At 59.5% G+C, this 21,562-nt stretch overlaps 1 protein-coding gene across 1 annotated transcript in view; it reads left to right on the forward strand.

Annotated features, from left to right (window-relative positions):
* The window catches only part of CELSR1 (cadherin EGF LAG seven-pass G-type receptor 1), a 133,474-nt gene that overhangs the window by 42,086 nt on the left and 69,826 nt on the right, over window positions 1-21,562 (forward strand). The window contains exon 4 of the mRNA XM_077915838.1: window positions 10,512-11,150. Coding sequence (XP_077771964.1) covers window positions 10,512-11,150 — 639 coding nt within the window. The remainder of the gene's footprint in view (window positions 1-10,511; window positions 11,151-21,562) is intronic.

Genomic DNA, 21,562 nt, shown 5'->3' on the forward strand with positions numbered 1-21,562 from the left:
TTCTCCCGCCAGAACCACACGTGAGGTGGGAAGCTGCTTTGTCCTGCTGTGTGAATACTGGGGCTGATTTCACCATCTGGATGTTGGGAGGGGGCCCAAGAGACGTCATTAAAAGACTCCACTGAAGAAACCCACGTAGGACAGAATGACGATGAGAAGAAAGGGCGTAGCTCACGTGCACGTTTTCTCCATTTGCTGCAAGATGAACACGCACCCGGAGGGTGGTGTAACTTCCCTGTGCTTCCTCCACAGACTTCCTGGCCAGTCCTCTAAACCACGGTGTCTTACCCTGCCAGCGTCGTGCTAAATCAGACTCTTCAAATTTAGGATAGGAATTTCCTTAGCAAATATTTAACCAGGACAAAAAAAAAAAAAAAAAAAAATTCCTTGCTTTTCTGTTCTCAGCTCTTGTGATGTAAGTTGCAGATTAATAGACGTCTAGGCCAATATTTGATCTTTTCTGCAGAAGAAAGTGATTTGTCAGGTCTTCACTCGACTGCAGGGAAGGGTTCCCGGGGAGCAGAGATGACCTGCTGCTGTTGGTGGGTGGCCAGGGTGGCCGTTTGGTCCCCCAGGTGCAGAGAGCATTCACTCCGGCCTCTCCCACCGGGCGGGGACGCTGCGTCCTGGCCGGAGCAGGTGTCATGGAGAGTGGCCCAGAGGGCCTTCCCAGGGTGAGGGCAGCTGCCCTCTGCCCCGGGGGAGTCCTGGGCTGGCCCTGGCCTCTGACTTGAGGGGGTCAGGGGGTTAATATAGCCTCACAGTGCTATTTGCATGTCAAAGAGGTCTCAGTAAAATTATTCTGGAAGGGACTTCAGGGCCCCTGAGCCCGGAGACATTTGGAGACCAAGAGCGTGAGCGTGGCCCTTCTATCCCTGTCAGATGCTGTGCAGTCTCCTAAGGAAGGCTAAGCCTGTGGCAGGCAGCTACTACCACAGGCCGGGCTGTAGGCAAGGGCCCTGTGCCCTCCGGGGCTGAGCAGCCAGGTGGGGGGCTGGCGGGGGGCATGTATACATCAGGTCCCCTGACCTGCTCTCCACCACCTCAGCTGGCCCACCAGCACCTCCCGTTCTCTTCCCCATCCCCTGGGCCTCTGGATTGAAGGCCCTCGGGGCTCTTTCCCACAGGCGTGTCAGAGCTGGGCCAGGTCTGGAACCCACAAGTGCATCGGAACTGGGCCGGGGTCTGGGAGCCCACGGGCGGGTTGGAGCCGGTTGTTGGGGGGGGTTTAGGAGCCCGGGGCGGTCTGATTCCTGTGTTGCTCTGGGCTCTCTGTGCTCACTCGTCCTTACCTGGAAGCAAGGAAGCAGTGTCTGATGCCGTTGGTTCCACTTGCCTTTGTTGTTGCACATTTGCACTTAAATAGGTACAAATTATTGGTATTAGACATCCTTACAGCTCCCTCTCCTCATTAAGCCTCTGCAGTTAATAATTATTTTCTCTCTGTAAAGTGTTCGTGTAAAACATCAGGGAGCCACGTGGAGGCTGCGAGGCCTCCTCCCGCTGCCGTGGCAGGAAGATTGCAACCTGCATCCCCATCACTGGAGGACCTGATGCCCCCAGCGCAGCCCCTGAGCCTCTCTGGACCCCACGTCCCTCGTCCCCGGGGGTGTGGAATCCACTGGTGTGTGGCTCTCTCAGTCCTCGCAGACCTCTAGGGAGCAGGAGATCCCATCACCCCGGTTTTACTGGTGAGGAAACTGAGGCAAGGGGATGTTCAGAAACCTGCCCAAGGTCACAGAGGTGCGTGGCAGAGCAGGACTGTCTCAACAGTGACTGTCAGCGCCAGGTGGATGCGTGGGGCCCTTCAGCGGTGTGTGACCCAGGTGTCACATGAAGAGCACTCTGGCCTCCTGTGTTGGTGGCAGCCAACCCCACCCGCCAGGACTCGAGGGGAAAGGCACACAGGTCTCGCCTGTCGGTGAGGGGGTTGGCACAGTACCTGCGGCCGTTTATTCAAGCCATCAAGCCCGGGACAGGGAAAACCTCACGTCCTTCCTGAGCTTCTCACAGTGTCCCCATTGGAGCCAGAAACTCCTCTGCCTCTCTCCTTTCACGCACATGACCCTCCTCGCCACCCCATCCCCATCTAAAGAATTTGTACTGTTTCGAAGAGTTCAAATATAGGAAATGTGATCACAAATGCATGCGTGTTTGATATAAAGAACAACGGACACATGTTACGTATTTGATTGTGGGTTCTTTCTGCGGCTGTGTACAGTCATATGTGCACCATATTCCGGATTTGGGGTCCCATAACCATCTGATCCCAAGGGTTTCAGATGAAGGATTCTGGACCTGTCTCGTTCTGTTGTGGGCGTTTCTGGCATTTGTATAAACGGGACCATCCTGTGTTTCCTCATCAGCAGCCCGCCTTTCCTTAGCGCCTGTTCTGGTGTCCCCAGCTTGTGGTCAGGTCGCTTGCACCATTGCATGGCGTACAATCCTATGAACATACAGTTCTCTTTTTTCTTTAAAAGATTTTATTTATTCATGAGAGACACATAGAGGCAGAGACACAGGCACAGGGAGAAGCAGGCTCCCTGTGGGGAGCCTGATATGGGGACTTGATCCCAGGACCCTGAGATCATAACCTGAGCCAAAGGCAGATGCTCAACCGCTGAGCCCCCCCTAGGGGCCTCTGAACATAGGGTTCTTAGTACACCTGTCCTGCTGCGCATGTATTCTTGTGTGCATCTCCTGGCATGTGACGCATGGCTTCCCCTGGAGTATATTGGGAATTGCTGGCTGTCGGGCATGGGAATGTTCCCCACCCTTAGCTAACTCCCGGTGTTTTGCAGGGTGGTTGGACCAATTCCCCTTTGCACCAGCAATGGACAAAACTTCCTCTCCTTGCTCGTCCTTGGCATCAATTGTTGGTGCCTGGCTTCTTAATTTTTGCCAGTCTGGTGAATGTAAAATTGCATCTCCTTGTGGTTTCAGTTTGCATTTCTCAGATTACTAATGACATTGAGCATCTTTTTATTTGTTTCAGGGTCAGCTATGTTCCAGTCTGTGGATTGTCTCATCGTTAATTTTTAAATCAAAGTTTTGGCAAAGTACCTGTTGTTAATGTCAAAATTAAACATTTTTCTTTTATGTTAGTGTTTTATGTATCTTAAGAAATCCTTACGAGGGATGCCTGGTGGCTCAGCCATTGAGCATCTGCCTTCGGCTCAGGGTGTGATCCAGGGTCCTGGGATCGAGTCCTGCATCGGGCTCCCAGAGGGAGCTGCTTCTCTCTCTGCCTGTGTCTCTGTCTCTCCCTCAGTGTGTCTCATGAATAAATAAATAAAACCTTTAAAAAAAAATCCTTACCGACCTCAAGATCACAAACATAATTTTGCAGGATCTCTTCTAAAATTGGGTTTGCCTTCACATTTAAGTCTTTAATTCACTGGAATTTATTTTTGTGTTCGGTGTGAGGTAGGGATCCAATTGCATCTCGTCCTCCGTATAGAGAAGCCGTGGTCTCGGGACCCCTTATGGAATAGGTCCAGGCTCCCTGTTGCCAGCTCAACGTGTCAGGTTTCCATGTGTATGCGGGAGTGTTCTGGGCTCTCTCTTGCCTGTGCGTCTGTTGGTTTGCTCTGTGCCAATACTCTGGTTGCTGTAGATGAAGACAAGTCCTGCCTCTCATAGAACTCGTCCCCTCCCTTTCTTCAGTCCCATTGTGGGACTCGATCCCAGGACCCCATGATCACGCCCTGAGCCAAAGGCAGACACTCAATCCCTAAGCCACCCAGGAGTCCCTGCTGTTGGGCCTTTATGGACGTCCTTCGTTGGTTTAAGGAAGCACTGGTCTCTCTTGTGTTTGCCAAGAGCCTTTATTGTGAAGGGTTATAGAACCATAGTTATCTTTTCCTCTACTTACTGAGATGCAAATATGCTTTCTATAAAAGGTGTGGTGTTGTGTTAACACATTTTCCCCTAGTGCTAAATTCCTGAGATAAGTGCAGTTTGGTCTTGATAGGTCGCCTTGTCTCATATATTATTAGATTTACTTGACCTTTTCCTTTGCAAAGAGGTGTTGCATTTGTGCTCACGAGAGACTGGGCCTGTTCATTCTTCCTCGTGCTCTCCTTGTCTTATCTTGGCATCGAGGTTACAGCCGCCTCACTGAGTGAGGGGATTGTCTGCTGCTGCTGCTGCCACAAATTGCCACGGACTTGGTGGCTTGAGACAAGCCCACATTTATTCCCTTGCAGTTGGAAGGATGGAGGTCCTATGCTGGCCTCCCTGGGGTAGAACCGAGGTGTGGCAGGGCTGGGCTCCTTGTCGAGGCCTTCGGGGACCTGCGGGCACCCTTGTTCCTGGGCTGGCGGCTCTTCCTCTTCAAGCCGGCCGGGCATCTCTCTGGCCCCATGCTGTCCGCAGCTCACTCTCTCTCCCACCTCCCTCTCTACTTGGGAGGGCCCGGTGGTGATATGGGGGGCCCACCTGCAAAATCGGGGCTGCTCCCCCTATGGTAAGGTCAGCTCATCAGCAACTTTAACCCTTCTCCATGCCTAGCATTCTGGTAGGTTCCAGGCTCTAGGACCCTCCCCTCTGGGGTGGAGGGCACTGTTTTGCCTGCCACACATGGCCTTGATAAGATTGACAACACGAAGTGTCCTGCCCGCCTGTGCCTTGGAGCTGCCACCAGGGTCTGCATCTGCTGCCCAGACGCAGCCTTGGCTCTTGCTTCTTTTGAGCTTCCCAGGAGATGGCGGGGACAGCGTGGGCTCGGCCATCAGAGGATGTTTCCCCCCGAACTGAAGAGCATGATGCTCCCAGAGCCAGGCCCAGATTGCAGTCCCCCGCTGCCCTGGGCGGCGGCTCTGGCCTTCCTGTTCCGGGGGGACTGCAGGGCTCGGGACTTGGGGAGCCTTAAACTTGGTCGCCCGTGGTGCCCAGGGACAGTCAGAATTTCGGAGGCATGGCCGCTGAGCCCAAGGGTCGAGGGCCAGATGTGAGGCCGGTGCAGTGTGTTGGGGACACAGAAACGTCCAGTATTAAATGAAACTAAGGGAGCATTCTCAAAGCAATACTCGCAGGCGTGTGTGTGCAGAACCCCAGCTCAGGACAGGAGCATAGAAGGAGGAGCGGCACACGTGTGCACCTGCTCACAAGCACACCCACCCACCTGCGGGGAGGCCGGGGTCACCCGCCACTCTGACCGGCCAGGGGGCTGGCAAGGAGCTCGAGGCGGGGTCTGTCCAGCTGGGTGGTGGATGGCACAGAGCCTGGGATGATCCAGACTGGCTCCTGCCCCGCCCAAGTGGGTGGGGTGGTTGTTGGCCGCTTGTGGGCAGCAGGGTGGGCGCAGCGGCAGGGTGGGCGCAGGCGCCTGGGCTCCGCGGCCACCAGGCCGGTTGTGCTGCTGTGTTTGTTAGAAACCTCGTCTTTAGTGCCCATGGCTGTCTTGGGCTGACGGCCGCTCCTTGATGTGTCCAGGCCCGGAGACTGTGGGGCTGTCCCTGGGCAGGTGCAGGGACCACGTTGTCTTGCTGGAGGGTGTCGTTTGAGAACACGTAGGAGCTCACTAGCTCTTTCAGATCCCTTCTGGACTTTAATCTTTGCCTCAGGGGACTCTGCGGGTTTTCCTGGGATGGGACCCGAGGGTGGCTAGTGCCAGGCTCCAGCAGAGAAGAGTGAGGCTGGACCGGCTTCCTGCTGGCCCTGCTGACCGAGGGAGGCCCCGGGCCGGCCTGGCAGCCGCGGAGCACTAAACCCCGAGCCCAGCTGCTTCCCGCGTTCCTGGTTCTCACCAGAGGAAGAATCCAGAAACCTTTGTGTGGCTTCCCCAAGCGAGCTGGACTGGGTGTGACCTGTCCCCAGCAGACATCCACAGCGTCTGGAGCGCTTGGGGTTGGAGCAGCTGGGTGGGGTGCCGCGGGCCCTGGTGACGGAGGCCGTGAGGTCTGCCTGGGAGCGGGCGCCCCTGCATTGCCCGTCTCTCCTGGTCCTAGCACCGCCCGTTTCAGGCCGGGTGACCACCACGCATCCCAGCCAGGGGTTCAGCGTGGCCAGACTCCTAGACCCCCGTCCAGCAGAGGTTCCTCCACATTGCGCAGCCTGCCCTGGACATAAAGTGAAGGGCAGGCACGACAGATGTTTCCCGGGGAACCTCTCCGTGTGGCCCCGGCGAAGCCCGGGGTGCCTTACCACGGCTGCGAGCCTCGGGCGAGGCTCCTTTCGCAATATTTGGTTACTCCACCCCGGCAGTAACTGAGCGTTTCCACGGGAGGGGGCTCCTTCCAGCCAGCGGGCCTGGGGGCGACACCCAAGGGCCCCTCCGTGGACAGGGCAGCGGTGCAGTATCTTCGCTGGTCGAGTGCCCGCTGGGCCCGACACTGGCGTTGGCCCCGCCATCCCCCGTCACGCACGTCCCCCTGCTCCCATGATGTGAGCCTGCATCCCGAGATGCAGGTTCTAGGTTTGGCTCTTGTGGTCCTGAGAGAAGCCAGACGCCCTCCAGGTAGCGGATCAAAACAACGCACCTGCTGTCTGCCCTCAGTCTGGCCTCGAGAAAATGGCAAACCCCACGGAGGGAGGAATGCTGCTAGAAACCACTTCAAAGTCTCCTGGCTTTGGGTGGGAGCCCTGAGCGGGCCCTCCCTACCTGTTGGGAGGTGTCAGGCGGGGGCAGGATGAGGGACCGGCGGGCGGCCTTTGTCTCAAACCGGCTGGACAGCAATCAGCGCCCTGGGGATCCAGCCGCAGCTGGCATCGCGGGCGGTGCCCATCAGGCCTGGCTGGGCGTCGCTAGTAGAAACTGGAGGTGTCTCCCTGAGACTAGGGGTGCATTGGGGTGGAGTGGCAGAGAGCCACGGCGAGTGGCCTTGTTCCATCCTGGCACCGGCTTTGTCCTTAGCTGCCTGTCCACGAGGCCCCAGGTGTTCAGAAATTGCCCTCTCCTCCTCTGTGTGCTCAGCAGACCCTCCTAGGCCAGGGCCACAGTCCCCTGGGCCCTCCAGCCACCGTCCGCAGGGCTTGACCCCAGGCAATCTGGGCCTGGTGACCTCGGCTGGGCTTGATGGTCAGCCTCTCTGGTCTTCAGGGTCCTCATCTGTGGAGGACCAGCAGGGGGGAAGGTGTTAGCTGATTTGGGGGTGCTGCAAAGCTGGCTTGTAGCTGTTGTCCACAGCCACAGACGAGATGCCCGCGGCACCAGCTGGCAAGAGCCCCAGGCAAGGTCCGTGTCTTCCAGGGTGAAAACGGGCTTTGAAATGATAAACCTGCTGTGTAGGCTCTTGTAGGGGAAATAAGATGATACAGGAAAGTATAGAGAGGAAGGTAAAAATCACCTAATGTCAGCAACCCGGCACATTCCTAGGACCTGACAGCCGTTCCTCAAACTGTCCAGGGACGTCTGAGAAGGTGCCCCAGCTCGGGGGAGCCAAGGAGACATGACAACTGTCTTGTGGGGTCCTGCAGAGGGTCCTGGCCCCGGGAAAGGGCAGCAGGCAAAACTGGGGAAGTGACGTGATACCGTTGGTTATAGGGGAGACGTGGTGCTGAGGATGCGGGAACTCCGTACCGTTCCCCCCAGGGTTCCCATAAAGCTGGAACTGATCTAAAATGCAAATGTATTGGGGATCCCTGGGTGGCTCCGCGGTTTGGCGCCGGCCTTTGGTCCATGATGTGATCCTGGGGTCACAGGATCGAGTCCCGTGTTAGGCTCCCGGCATGGAGCCTGCTTCTCCCTCTGCCTGTGTCTCTGCCCCCCTCTCTCTCTCTGTGTCTGTCATGAATAAATAAATAATAATCTTTAAAAAAATTACAAATGTATTTAAAACAAATTCAGGGACCCGGGCGAAATCCCTGTCGACCTTGCGGACGCGTTGCCATCCCTGCCGATAGCTCTCGGGCTCGGGGACAAAAGCATTTTCTCATCCATGAGGAAAAGCGACTCACTTTCCCCCCAGTAGCACGGTCCCCCGTCGGATCTGTCCCGTCGGATCTGTCCCACCGCCTTGTTTTGCGGGCCCTGCTCCCTGGTCGGGAAGGCCCGCTTCGTTTCCGTGGCACCCGTGGGTGGGCAGCCAGGCCCGTATGTCCGTGGAGGCCCAGAGATCCAGCCCGGACGACGTAGGTCCGACGCGAAGCCGTCGTCTCCCGGGACGTGGGCTGTCCGGGATGAGCCCTGGTCTCAAAGAAGTTGGCAGAGGAGTCCTAGGAGGGGGCACGTTTTGTGTTCCCGACCATCGGCGTTAGTTTCTGTGCCGTGTGGTCGCGGTGTCCCCGAGGGGAGCCGCCCGTCCCTGTAAGATCCCTGTTCCTGGGCGATCCCCCGCGCCCTGCCCTCCTGGCAGCCTGCGGGAGGCTGGTGGTTTAAGGCAAAAAGGATATTTCATAATGACGGCCACCGGGAAGCAGGCAGGTCCTCTGTCCTGGATAATTATCCTGGGCCTCCGGGAAGAAAGAAAGGCATCGCCGGACCAAGAGCTTACGTGGGAACCTGCAGACGCTGACGCTGTGTATGCAGAAGGTTCTCAGTCTTCATGGGCTCCCGGGGGAGAGATGTGAACAAAAGAAACAGGTCATGCGGCTCCCGGGCGGGAAGGTAGGAGAGCACGGGGGCGGGGGGCATGGAGGGAGGGCCCCTGTGACGGGACCTGGGTGGCCGAGGGAGGGCTCAGCAGCCGACAAGGAGGGCAGCGCTGTGGGAAGGAGACAGGGGTGCAAAGGTCCTGGGACAGGAAGAGGGAGCTGCGTGGCAGGGCGGTGGAGGGTGATGGGAACAGGTCACAGAGGACCCACCACCAGAGGGGGTACGAGGTGTGGGTTTTATTCTGGAAGCCACTGGGGGCCCACCGGGGACTGGTGTGACGAGGTGGGCGTTTTAGGGTGCCTGCAGTGTGAGGACCACGGTGGGGGGCAACCGAGGCAGCCGCAGGTCCCGCCCGAGTTCCGGGGAGGGGAATAAACACTCTCCGTGGTGGGGAACGGGCTGCGTGGCGGGGACGGAGGGAGAGGACAGCACTCTGCCACTGGCTTCTCCCCGCTGCCTGGCCCCGGGCCTGTGGAACGTGAGCTGCCGCGGGTGCTGTGCTGGGGCTCCGCGGACGCCGTAGGCAGAGCGCCCTCACCTTGCGGCTCCCGCACCGACGCCCCACACCCGCGCTGCTTCCACTTACGAATCCTGCCCCATTGGGCTTTCACGAGTCCCGGGTGGAACGGTTTGCCGTGGTCGGTCGGGTGGAGAGCCGGCAGCGTGGGGCGTGGGGAGCAGCTGCATTTTCCTGTTTGGACGAGAGTTGTGACCCGGGGTCCCTTCCGAAGTGGCTCGTGGTGCTCCAGGGCCTGAGAGGGACAGTCCCCATGTACACAAGCTCGGGTGCATCACACCCCCGGGATTTGGGGCTTTGTGCCTCCGCGGGGACTGTGCTGGGGTCACAGCGACAAGGTGGCCCCTGGGTTCTTGTCAGTGGTCCCAATGTTCCAGAAACAAGTGGGGAGGGGTCCCTCCCATGGCTCCTGTGCCCTGGGGGGGCACCCAGGAGGGTAGGAGGGGGTCCAGCCAAGGCTCACTGGCCTACACAAATGGCCTGTGCCCCGTGGACCCGGGAGTGCCCGCGTGTGGAAGGGGGCACAGGGGGTGGGGAGCAGGTTGGGGAGGGTTGGTCAGGGCTGCAGGGACTTGGAATCTGAGCCAAGGATATGAACTTTGCCAGGTTTTCTCAGGGTCCCCTTGCACATTTGGGATGGGGTCTGGGGGGGAAGGTGACGGCCCCTGGGTGGGGTGGCTGCACCTGTCAGGGGTGCCTGGAAGGCAGATGATGGTGCCAGCCCATGGTGAGCCCCTGTGGCCCCCCTTGGGCCGCTCTCTGACCCTGGGGTCCAACGATGATGGGCTCAGCTTCATAACCCGGATACCCCACCCATTCCCGTCTCATGATCCTGAGTGCCGCGTGTCGTGCTTTGCTTCCCTGTGTGGGCTGAGGTACACCTTGTCTCCTGCGTGTCTTCCCAGAGCAGCGTTTGCTGAGCGTCTCCTGTGTGCCGGGCGCGTAGGGATGAATAGGGTACAATTTTGGGGAAAAAAATCAACGTGGTGTTGACCAAGGCCATACCTGGATGGCACCGTCCTGGACGCTGTGGGGTCTGAGCGGGGCTGGGGATGGTGCGATCAGAGTGGGGTCTCCCGGTGTCTGGAACAGGTGCAGAGGGGGTCAAATGGGGCTCCACATCCCCACGTGTGAGGTGGGGGACGGGGAGGCACCAGGCTGGGTTGTGGGTGGTCCTGGGGTGTCCTGCTGAGTGCTGGGGGGTCTGGGGGGTCCTTTGGAGCAAGGCAGGCTCAATGGGAGCTGTCCTTTGGGCAGCTGGGGTGTGGAGGGAGAAGGACGGGGTCTGGGAAGCCGGGGTCAAGGAGGTGGCCACCGGTAGGGACGGGCGCGGGGACTTGGGGGGGTTTGGGAGGCTGAGGCTCAGTTCTGTCCTGCTGAGCGCATCCGAGGCCGTTCCCGGGTGGGGCTGGGAGCACCCAGGACCCCGAGTGACCCTGACCCTCCTTGTGTCCACAGACGGCATCCACAGCGTGGCGGCACTCTGCACCCTGCGCGTCACCATCATCACGGATGACATGCTGACCAACAGCATCACCGTGCGCCTGGAGAACATGTCGCAGGAGAAGTTCTTGTCCCCGCTGCTGTCCCTCTTTGTGGAAGGGGTGGCCACGGTGCTGTCCACCACCAAGGACGACGTCTTCGTCTTCAACATCCAGAACGACACGGACGTCAGCTCCAACATCCTGAACGTGACCTTCTCGGCCTTGCTCCCTGGCGGCGTCCGCGACAAGTTTTTCCCGTCGGAGGACCTGCAGGAGCAGATCTACCTGAACCGGACGCTGCTGACCGCCGTGTCCACCCAGCGCGTGCTGCCCTTCGACGACAACATCTGCCTGCGGGAGCCCTGCGAGAACTACATGAAGTGCGTGTCCGTGCTCAAGTTTGACAGCTCGGCGCCGTTCATCAGCTCCACCACCGTGCTCTTCCGGCCCATCCACCCCATCACGGGGCTGCGCTGCCGCTGCCCGCCCGGCTTCACGGGCGACTACTGCGAGACGGAGATCGACCTGTGCTACTCCAGCCCCTGCGGCGCGCACGGCCGCTGCCACAGCCGCGAGGGCGGCTACACCTGCGAGTGTCTGGAGGACTTCACTGGTACGTGGGGCTCCCCGGGGCCGGGCGGGCAGGGGGCCAGCGGGTTCCGACCGCCTTTCTCCGTCCGCCCTCCCTCCCCGGGCGGTGGCCAAGGGCCCGGTGCGGGTGTGGCCTCGTCGTGATGCAGGGACTGGCAGGAGGGTGGCATATCCCTCACGGTGCACAAGGTGGGCATCTCCCCCAGCGTCCCAAGGTCCCTGTGGATCCTGTGTGAATTGGAGTCACCCTCTTTTTTTAATATTTTATTTTTTCATGAGAGACACACAGAGAGAGGTAGAGACACAGGCAGAGGGAGAAGCAGGCTCCATGCAGGGAGCCCAATGGGGGACTTGATCCCGGGACTCCAGGATCACACCCTGGGCTGAAGGCAGGTGCTCAACCACTGAGCCACCCAGGTGTCCCTGGAGTCACCCTCTTGATGAGGAAGATTATAATGTGAGAGCCACTAAAAACCCACATGCATGAAGCGACACACGCTCCTTTAAGTGGCTTTGCACTGGAAGCACTTCATTCGGGCTCTCGGGTTTAATGGGCTGTCGCAGCCAGTATCACTGGGGGTAGAAGTCCTGAGCCGTTAATCACTGGGGTCTGGGAAGACGGTGCTCACACCCTCTTGTCACTACAGAGATTACTCATCTTCTTTGCCCTGAACACACGCTTGCCTTGAGACGTCCTGACATATTGCGAAGACAAATGGCTCCAAGGGCTGCCAGGGATTGTGCTTGAGAACATGTAGCCGGAGCAGCCCGTTTGGAAGATAAATTCCAGGGGAGCCTGGGTGGCTCAGTTGGTGAAGTGTCTGCCTTCAGCTAAGGTCATGATCTCAGGTCCTGGGGTCGCGTCCCACGTCGGGCTCCCTGCTCAGCAGGGCATCTCCTCATCCTTCTCCCCCTGGTGCTCCCCCTGCTTGTGCTCTCTCTCTCTCTCTCAAATAAACAAATAAAATCTTGAAAGAAAGAAAGAGAGAAAGAGAGAGAAAGAAAGGAAGAAAGGAAGAAAAAGAAAAAGGGGAAAAAGAAATGCACACTGGCCCAATGGCAGCCGTCCGGCGTTCGGGAAAGCCGTCTGGCACCAGGTGGGGCCTCCCTCGTACCGGAGGTGCCTCTGCGATTCTAACGTGGACCGCAGCCTGGTTTTCCTGTTGAGTATAAACAGCTGAGAAATTGTTCTCTGCTTGTGTGGGACGAGCCCTGAGTTCACCGAGCTTAGAACAGGGGTTTAGGGTATCAGCTGGTATTTATGAAGCAGGAAGAGAGCATAGCCCGGGGGCTGGGGGGGACAGTGCTCTGCATCAGAGGAGGAGGAAGAGAGGCCGTTTGGCAGCCCAAGGACCTGGGGGTGTGCGCCCCGGCTTGCTCGTCTGAGCCCCAGCCTGGCCACCATCCTGCGGTGCCGCGCGGCGAGAAGGCAGCCGGTGGCCTGCCCCGTGTCCTCCCCTCCCCCTGCCCGTCTGAGGCTGGCCGTCCATCTGCCTGTCGCCGTCTGTCTCTCTGAGTGTTAGCCTGAATTCCTGGCTACGCCGGGGTGTGGTGGGGAGTGGTGGGGAAGGAAGGTAAGGAGACCCCTGCCCCCCCTCAGTTCCTGCCTCCGTGTCAGGGCCCTGGCTGTGCCCCCGAGGCCTGTACCCACCCCCCCCCCGAGTCGTAGTGGACGCTCCCTGGAGCTTCAGCACGTGGTGGTGGCCCGTCCCTGCCTCTCCTTCCTTCGCGGCAGTGAGCTGGCATCTCGGCCCCTTCTGCTGTCCCCCGTGAGCTGCTGTCCCCTGTCCACCCCCTGCACACACATGTGGCCTCGACGGGGTGTGCTTCCTCCCATGAACCCTGCTTCAGATGGAGAACCACTGGCCCCCAGACCCTGGGAAAGGGCTACGTGCTCTGGAGACTCAGTTGGTAAACAGTGCCTCCCTTGCTCCGTAAGTATTAATTGAGTGCCTACTGTATGTCTGACCAATGCACACGTCAGAGCTGCCCCTGTCCAGTCGGGTGGGCCACCCATGGTTGTCTGTGCAGCTGGCCCTGTCAGTGGTCACAACGCGTGGCATTGGGGACCTGGGTGGGGGACAGGCCCTCAGGCACCCTCCACACTCCGGTGGAGTCCTAGGCTGGGGTCTCCGGAGGTGGAGGAGACCAGCCTCACATCAGGGGCACAGCAGTGGGCCTGGGTTCCAGAGGTCCTGGATGTAAGTCTGGGTAAACTGAGGCTGCTGGGGCCCGTGGAGCCCTGTTTCCCTCCTAAGGGGGTTCAACCCGCGGGGTAGAAGGGACTTCCCGAGTTCTCCAATTTTGTTTTCATCATGAGGGTTATTGCTCGAGAGGTAATGACCAGGATTGGCCCGGTGTGTCATCACCAGGGAACCCGCCGAGATGTCGTGATTGGCATGGGACCCGTCTGAGCATCTCTGGCACTAAAAGCATCCGTGTGTTTCCCTTGGAGATACAGACGGGCTCAGACGGATTGTTTCTGCTCAGTCCCCCTTCCCCTGCGTCTCCCTTTCTGCCTTTGAAGCCCTCCTCCTCTTGCGGCCGGTAATTGCGCTCATTTGCTGGTGCTGAAGGCGGCCCTGTCGTCGGGAGGGTTTTATTACCCGCTCCCCGGTAAGCCGAGCCCCGGCTGCGGCGGGCGGCTGGAAGCGGCCCAGGGCCCCCGGAACACCCCGGCTTCCTGTGCCGCCCCCGACGGGAGACGGGCCCGCTAATCCAGGAAGAGCTCCCTGCATCGGGTGCTGGGGAGACACCCGGCAGCTCCCCTGCGCTTCTTAAATCCACAGGCCTCCGAGGACAGCCCGGCCCCAGGGACGGACCCCGTCGTCACCGGGAGGCGGCCTCACTCCGGGAGCAGCATGACAGGGCGGCTCGAGGGGCCGTGGACGCTGTCCTGGTTTCCTCCCAGCTTGGCAGATGCCCCTGAGCGAGCTGGCCCCTGCTCTGGGAAGGTTCTGGAAAGTTTCCCGACATCCTCGGTGCCGTGTTTCTGTGTTGGTTGCTCTGCTGACACATTGGGTGTGATTCCCTTATTTCTGTGTCTCTCAGGACAGCGGTAGCTTGGGGCTAATACTCGTGAGCCTTCAGCGAGCTGTGCTGTTCTAGAGGATTCCACGTGCATTAGCCCAGTTCCTGCATCAACATTAGGCCCCGTTTATTCATGCAGAGGCTCAGGTGCGGAACAGAACAGTGGCTTCTGGCCCAATGGTTCTCACTGGGCAGTTCTGCCCCTGGGGACACCTGGCACCCAAGGACATTTTTAAAAATATCTATATTTTTTATTTTAGAGAGAGGGATTTCCAGAGAGAGCGTGAGCAGAGGGGATGGAGGGAGAGAGAATCGTAGACTCTGCACTAAGTGTGGAGCCTGAGGTGGGGCTCGATCCCATGACCCTGGTCATGACCTGAGCTGAAGTCAGGAGAACACTCAACCTATTGAGCCACCCAGGCGCCCCCACCCCGGATATATTTGGCTGTAACAGCCGGGGGTGGGGTGCTGGTGGGTGGGCGCCAGGTGCTCAGCATCCCACAGCACCCAGGACAGCCCCACACGGAGCACAGTCCTGCTGCGTGTGCGCGTGTACATGCGTGCTGGAGCGAGGGGCCCCACTACCACCAGCTGTGCGTGGAGGCAGGATTCCAACCCAGTGCTCTGCTCCTGGGCTCCTGCTCGCCCACCCTGTGGCCTCTTCCAGGCCGGCACGGCGGGCTTCCCCATTTACCTGCACACCTGACGTGGTGGTGCTCGCTGGCGGCAGCTGTGGCGGTGACCGAGCGCTCCAGCCCCTTCCCACAGCCCCATGAGGAGGGGACAGTTGTCATCCAGCTTTAGGAATTCCAAGGAGCAGAGCTACATGGGGGACCTGGGATCTCCGTCCTGAGCTCATGTGCTGCAGGGGCCAGGCTCGTCCACCCCCTGCCCCTCCTCCCCGGGCTCACAGGGGTTCCCCTCTTGCACCCCATGACTAATGAGCAACCAAGTCCCAACCATTGTGCCTCCACGTCCCATGCCCACCTCTACACACCTGAGGGCTGTGGCCTCAGCCCTGCCTCTCCCGCCCGGGAGCTGCTCTCCGTGGGGCACCCAGAGAGGCCACAGAGGCCAGTTGGAAGGGCACTGGGTCACAGCGGTGCCGCCCAAGCCCTCCCAGGGTCCCCCCACCGTCCCCCCCGCCCCCTGCTCTCAGGCCTGGGCCCGCCTCTCTGCAACGGCCCTTTGCTCACCTTCTGAAAACAGCATGCTGCTCTCACTGTGGTCCCTGCCTGTCGCGTGCACATTCTCCATGTCTTCCCGAATGTCACCTTGCTGCCACCACTGGTCTCCCTCAGCAGCCCCCCACCATGTCTGCTTGGTGTCGTCTGCTCCCTCCCCAGTGCCAGGCACACAGAAGGTGCTTCGTAAGTGCTCGTCCACATATGAAGGGGTCAGGGTCTAACTGGCCCGGCCTAGACGTCCTGGGGATGCTTTTGCTCCTGTTGTCACTGAGCTGGAGGGGACAGGAGGGTCCCTTCTAGGGGAGGAGGTGAGGTATTTATGACTCTGCCCTGCTGGCCGAGCCCCTGCTCTCACCGCAGCTGTGTGCTAACGCGTGCTCCCAGGCTTCTCACGGACGAGTGCCTTCTCGCTATGGAGAACTGCAAGGTGATTTATGGTCACAGATGAATGGCTGCCCATGGGGTGCATTCCTGAGGGCGCAGCAACTCTGATATCCCGGGGGTGGGGGGTTCCTGGACGCTCAGCACTCCGCCTGTCGGAGGGGAGGCCGGCGGTGGCCGTGCCTGGGCCAAGACATTTGGGGTACTGCCCCCCACCGTCGGTCGCTCTGGCCGAGTCTTCTTAGGGTCCTGTTTATTCTGGAGTGTATGATTTTATTTTTTTAAAGATTTTTATTTATTTATTCATAGAGACACTGAGAGAGAGAGAGGCAGAGACACAGGCAGAGGGAGAAGCAGGCTCCATGCAGAGAGCCTGACGTGGGACTTAATCCAGGGTCTCCAGGATCACGCCCTGGGCTGCAGGCGGCGCTAAACCGTTGCGCCATCGGGGCTCCCCTGATTTTATTTTAACTTTTTTTTAAAGATTTATTTATTTGTCTATTCATGAGAGACCCAGAGAGAGAGGCAGAGACACAGGCAGAGGGAAAGCAGTCTCCACGCAGGGAGCCCGATGTGGGACTCAAATCCGGGACTCTGTGATCACACCCTGAGCCCAAGGCAGATGCTCACCTGCCGAGCCACCCAGGTGCCCCTGGAGCATATGATGTTAGATCCCTGGGCCACTCGACTGGATTCAGAGGGTGTTTCAGCGAAGGCTGGAGAGTAGCCCTGCCTCTGAGCATGAAGCACACAGCTGTCCCCGGGCTTCAGCGTCCGTGCAGCTGGACACCGCAGAAGAACAGGTGCTCCCCAGCTGAGATTCAGCTGGTTTGGGGGCCAGTGGGTCAGCGTCACTTAGGAGAGTCTCAGTGATACTGGGTTACGGTTTGTGCTAACTGCCCCTGGGTGGACTGTCCTAGTTGTCCTGTGCAAGGGTCTTCCGGTGACCAGGACCGTCCTCCGTGGTGGCCTCCCCAGGACTGGGGACCCTGACTGTCCCTCGTGGGAAACTTCAGGCCAGGACATTATGTATGAGTCCAAGGTCCGAGAAACTGCTGGTATAACAACTTAATCATCTTCTCTGTGAAGGAGAATATTTAAAACCAATTCTGGCATGGCTCAGATTGTGTCATTTAAAAAATGCACAGTACTCCCAACTGCACGTTTTGTCTTGCATTCTCTTCTAAGAGTCATGAAATTTCCATCATCATGTGGCACACGAGCGTGCTGCACGGTCCCGGGCCGGGGCCCGCGCCTCCGTGTGAGCTGCGGTGTCCCCCCTGCACAGAGGGGCATCCACCCATGGCCCACGCTGGCCACGGTGCGCGGGGCTGCAGGTCCCCCTTGAGGATTCCATCAGCAGGGTAGGTTTGGTCCTTAGACCAGAGGGGTCGTCGTCCTTCGAAAGGAAAACCATTGCCTGGCCTGTAATGAGATCTCGGAGCAGAAGTGGGGTCCTCTGTCGGGAAGGGGTGCTCTTCGGGTGGCCGGGGTCGCGGCAAGGTTTGCGCTCTCGAGCGCCTCTTCATCCTCTGTCGCATCTGTGTCTAGATTCCAGCTGAGGATCTCCAGCGTTTCGTTCAGACGTTATTGTGAAGCTGGGAGTCATCTCACTTTGGGGTGACTTTATTTTCCTTAAAATAGTGCACTGAGGGGATGCCCGGATGGCTCAGTGGTTGAGCGTCTGCCTTCAGCCCAGGGTGTGACCCCGGGGTCCTGGGATCGAGTCCTGCATCCAGCTCCCTGCATGGAGCCTGCTTCTCCCTCTGCCTGTGTCTCTGCCTCTCTCTCTCTCTCTGTGTCTCTTGTGAATAAATAAATAAAATCTTTTAAAAAAATTCATGCACTGAGACTGCAGCGTGGGTAGGTTTAGGCAGGAATCTCCTGTTCTCCATGAAATCCATAGTGTCCTCCTCCTCTCCTGGGCCGAGTGGCCTTGGGGGGTGAGGACGATCCTCAGACCAACCCTGGAGGCCCCCGTGGGCGCCCGTTAGCTTCCCGGGGGCCGCTGCACAGAGGCGCTCACACTGGGGGGCGCAGAACCACGGGGATGCGTTGTTTTCACAGTGTTGTCGCCACGGGTCTGGCACCGAGGTGTGGCCCGCCTGCACTCCCTCTGGAGGCACTTCTGGTGCCTGGGGGCCTGTGGCGTTCCTAAACTTGGAGGTGCTTCTCCCTGGCCCTCCCTTGTGTGTGTCCTGGGTCTGCATCCCAGTTTCCCACTCTTTGAAGGACAGAGGTCATTGGCTAAGGACCCTCTGTCTGGCAGAAGTTCATTTTAACCTGATCATGTCCACAGAGACCTATTTCCAAATAAGATCGCAGTCATAGGTGCCCGGGGTCAGGACCTGAACATACGATTTTGGTGGTGGTGGGGGGGACATAGTTCCCCACGCCTCAGGGCTTCTGGTGGTCTGCAGTGGTGGCCACCTCTTGTCAACCTGCTTGTTGATACTCCGCTGGCCCCAGAGGACACTCCTGGGCGGGTGTCAGGCTCCTGTGGTTTGTTTTCCTCTTAGAGACCTCAACCCGGGAACACGGGAGCCACAGTCCCTCCTGGTGGCTTCCAGGTGGACAGGGGAGCCGGTCACGGGCATGAGCTGGTGAGGAGCAAAAGCGTAAACCAGCACGTCCAGCAGCGGGCAGCGGCGTGGCCCGAGCAGGTGCCTCCTGCGGCCGAGCCCCCCTGTGCCATCACAGCGCCCCTCTGGGGTCAGGTCACGTCAGCCCCCCTGCGGGTCAGCCCCCGTGGGAGTGCCTTTGGACAGCTGCAGAGGCCGGGCTCGCCGGGTCGCCCCTGGCCAGGGTCCCGCAGCTGCTGCACTAAGTCCCACAAACGAGTGGCTTAAAGGTGCAGGTTTATTCTCTCATGGGTCCCCCTGGAGGCTCAGGGGGAGGATCTCCTCTTCCAGCATCTAGAGGCCGCCCAGACTCCTCGGCTCCTCCTTCCCCTCATTCCAGCCCCTGTCTCCATCATCCTGTCTCCCGCTACTGACCCTTGGCCCTCTGTGCCCCCCCCGCCCCATCTCGTGGGGACCCTTGTGATCACCGCAGCCCCCCGTGATCCAGCACGGCCTCCCCACTCGAGCTCCCCCTTTGAACCACAGGACATCTTTGGGGGATTCCATCATTGTGCTGCCCATACTCCTGCCCCCCCCCCCCCGCAGCACCTGGCACCCACTTGGCACCCAGTAGACATTTGTGGCAGGGATGAGTGAGCGAGGCCTTTGCCATGGCAGCCCCATGGGGGGGCTGTCTCCCGCTGTCTGGGGACACAGGGCTGAGGGCCATCGGGAGTTGCTAGCCAGTCGGCTTGTGTCCCTGGCCTGAGAGTGGTCTCTGGCCGCATCCTGCTGGTGTGAGCCCATCGCGGGGATGGACAGACAGCCCTGGGGGCCAGATGGCCAGGCAGGACTCATCCGATGGGGCTGCCGGACACCCCTGGGGGGAGGGCTTCATGTTAGCTGGGCTCCCTGGGGTTCTGCTGACTCCGAGCCATGAATAAAGAAAATGTCTTCTTTCTGGACATTGATTTGCCCCAAGAAACCAGCCACCTCCCCAGCACCACGCAGGATGTGGAATTCGAACCATCTGGGGGCTGAGCTGCTGTGTGTAAGGATGACAGAGGTTTCAGTTAGCATTCCAACTGAGTTTGGACACGTTGCTGTTTGAGAACTGGCACAGTTTCCCTGCAAGCTGATAAAGTGGTGGGGACCCCCTCCCGGCCTTGAGGCGTACAGCTGCCAGCGTCACCTTCCACCACTGGTTCCACGCCCGGGTCTGCAGGATCGTGCCTGACCCTCACCCCTCCCTCCATCCCTCCCCAGCCGCTCGCTGCTCTGCTTGGGCTGGGTCCTGCACCTCTGCACCCCCCCCGGGTGTGGCGCCCCATTCATCCCCACCTGCACAGCCTCTCTCTAGGAGACCTCCCCAGGCCCGCCATCCCTCACACCCTCGGGTGTCCCTGTGCCCTTAGACCTAAATCATATCCTGTGTCCGAGATGTCATCTTGGAGCTGGTTCTTGACACATTGCAAGACAGCCTTGTCTTGACAGCCTTGACAAGGCTGTCCCAGGGCCTCCCTGAGCAACGTCTCCCAAAGCTGGGGGGGGCCTCCCAAGACGATGTTTCCAGGCCGTGTAGCTACCCCAACACCTGGAGGGAGGCAGCTGCAGAGGCCCAGACGGGCACTCGGGGAGCCCCGGACGCAGACTGGGGCTTCTTGGCATGTGTTCAGGCCCCAGGGCATTGTGAAGACTGTGTACCCCCCAGGACCGGGCGGGGGTGGGGGGCTTGGCTGGGGCCCAGGCTGCCAGGCTCTGCCTCATTCTGGGTCCTGGCACCTCCAAAGCTGCCACCAGTATCCTTCTGAGCCCCCATCCCCGGCCCCTCCCCTGGCTTGGAAAGGACTGTGACTTTGCTTTGGCGGGGGTGAGGGTTGGGGGGATGGTAAGTGCCGTGTGAAGGAGCCGAGAGGGGGATCTGGGCACTCGGGTCCTGGTGGTCACCCCCGCTGAGCCTGCCTGCTGACCATGTGTAAGTGCCCAGTGCCCTCCGGTCGGCCTCTCCCACCAGCCTGGGCAGCCAAGATCTGGGAAGTGCACCTGCATTGTGTGTTCATTCAGCGCCTCCTGTGTCCTCGGCCACTGCCAGCCAGGGCCCCACGAGGACCTGGGGGGGACAGAGGGCACTCTGTGGTCAGCAGCTGCGGGTCCACTGAGCCTCAGGGAGATGCTCGCAGGCTCTCGGGCTGCGGTTTGAGAACTGGCACGGGTCTCTGGGGGATGGAACCGGGCCGGTCCCCTCGGAGCGCGATTAGGACTGGCTCAAGCTCTGGGGGCTTCCCTGGGGGGCTTTAAGCAGCAGGAGTGTGTTCTGGACAGTGTCCGAGGCCAGAATTCTGAAATTGACGGTGTCCCATCCTGCTGACGGCTCTGGGGAGGGTCCTTCCTTGTCTCCTGCAGCTCCGGGTGGCCTCAGGTGGCCCTGGGCTGTGGTCACACCGCTCCAATCTGCCTTCGTCCTCGCACGTGTGGTGTGGACATGGGATTGCTGGGGTCTCTCATCTCAGGACCGTTAATTTGATCCCATCTTTGCCGTGTGAAGCAGTGGTCACAGGTTCTGGGAATTAGGACAGGGACGGAACTTTCCAGGCCACCGCTTAGCTGACTTCAGGGTTGCCTCTTTCCTGGGCCCCTTGTGGGTGTGAGGAAAGGGAGGGTGGGGGGAGCATCCCTTTTCTGAAAGGTGGGGTCCTTGAGTGTGCCCCGGGGCTGGGACTGGCTGGGACTGGCTGGGACTGGCTGGGACTGGCTGGGACTGGCTGCGCCGCACTGGGCCACGCGCCTGCTGGAACCTTCTGTTTCAGGCACCAGGAGCTGAAAATGCACACCGATTATTCCGGTTAGCCGGGTTTCCGCCTCCGATGTGTAGGTGACTCCCGTGAGCAAAGCCAAAGCTGTGGATAAACCAGAATCATTTTGTTCTTTCCTGCTGGAATGCATTTTTTAAATTTAGATTTTAAAAAATGGGTGTGTCTGGGGTTCTGGGAAATTGCTTCAGAGACAATAATGAAGTCATTTGAGACGGCCCAGAGAACGCCCCGACCTGGACAAGCCTGCAGTGGTCTGGTTTCCGGCTTCCCCTCCCTCCCGGTGGGTGAGGGCATCAGGGAGGGGGGCCGGCAGGTGTCCGGGCTCCCCGCAGAGGCCTTTTCTGGCAGCCTTGCCTCCTGGGGGGGGAGGCTCCAGGGCAGAGCCGGTCACTGAGGACGGGGATGTGAGAAAAGTCCAACAGCAGAGGGGGGGTGTGTGGAGAAGGGCTGGGGGGGGGCTGG

The sequence above is a fragment of the Canis aureus genome, chromosome 11 (assembly GCF_053574225.1).
Source record: "Canis aureus isolate CA01 chromosome 11, VMU_Caureus_v.1.0, whole genome shotgun sequence".
Lineage (NCBI taxonomy): Eukaryota > Metazoa > Chordata > Mammalia > Carnivora > Canidae > Canis > Canis aureus.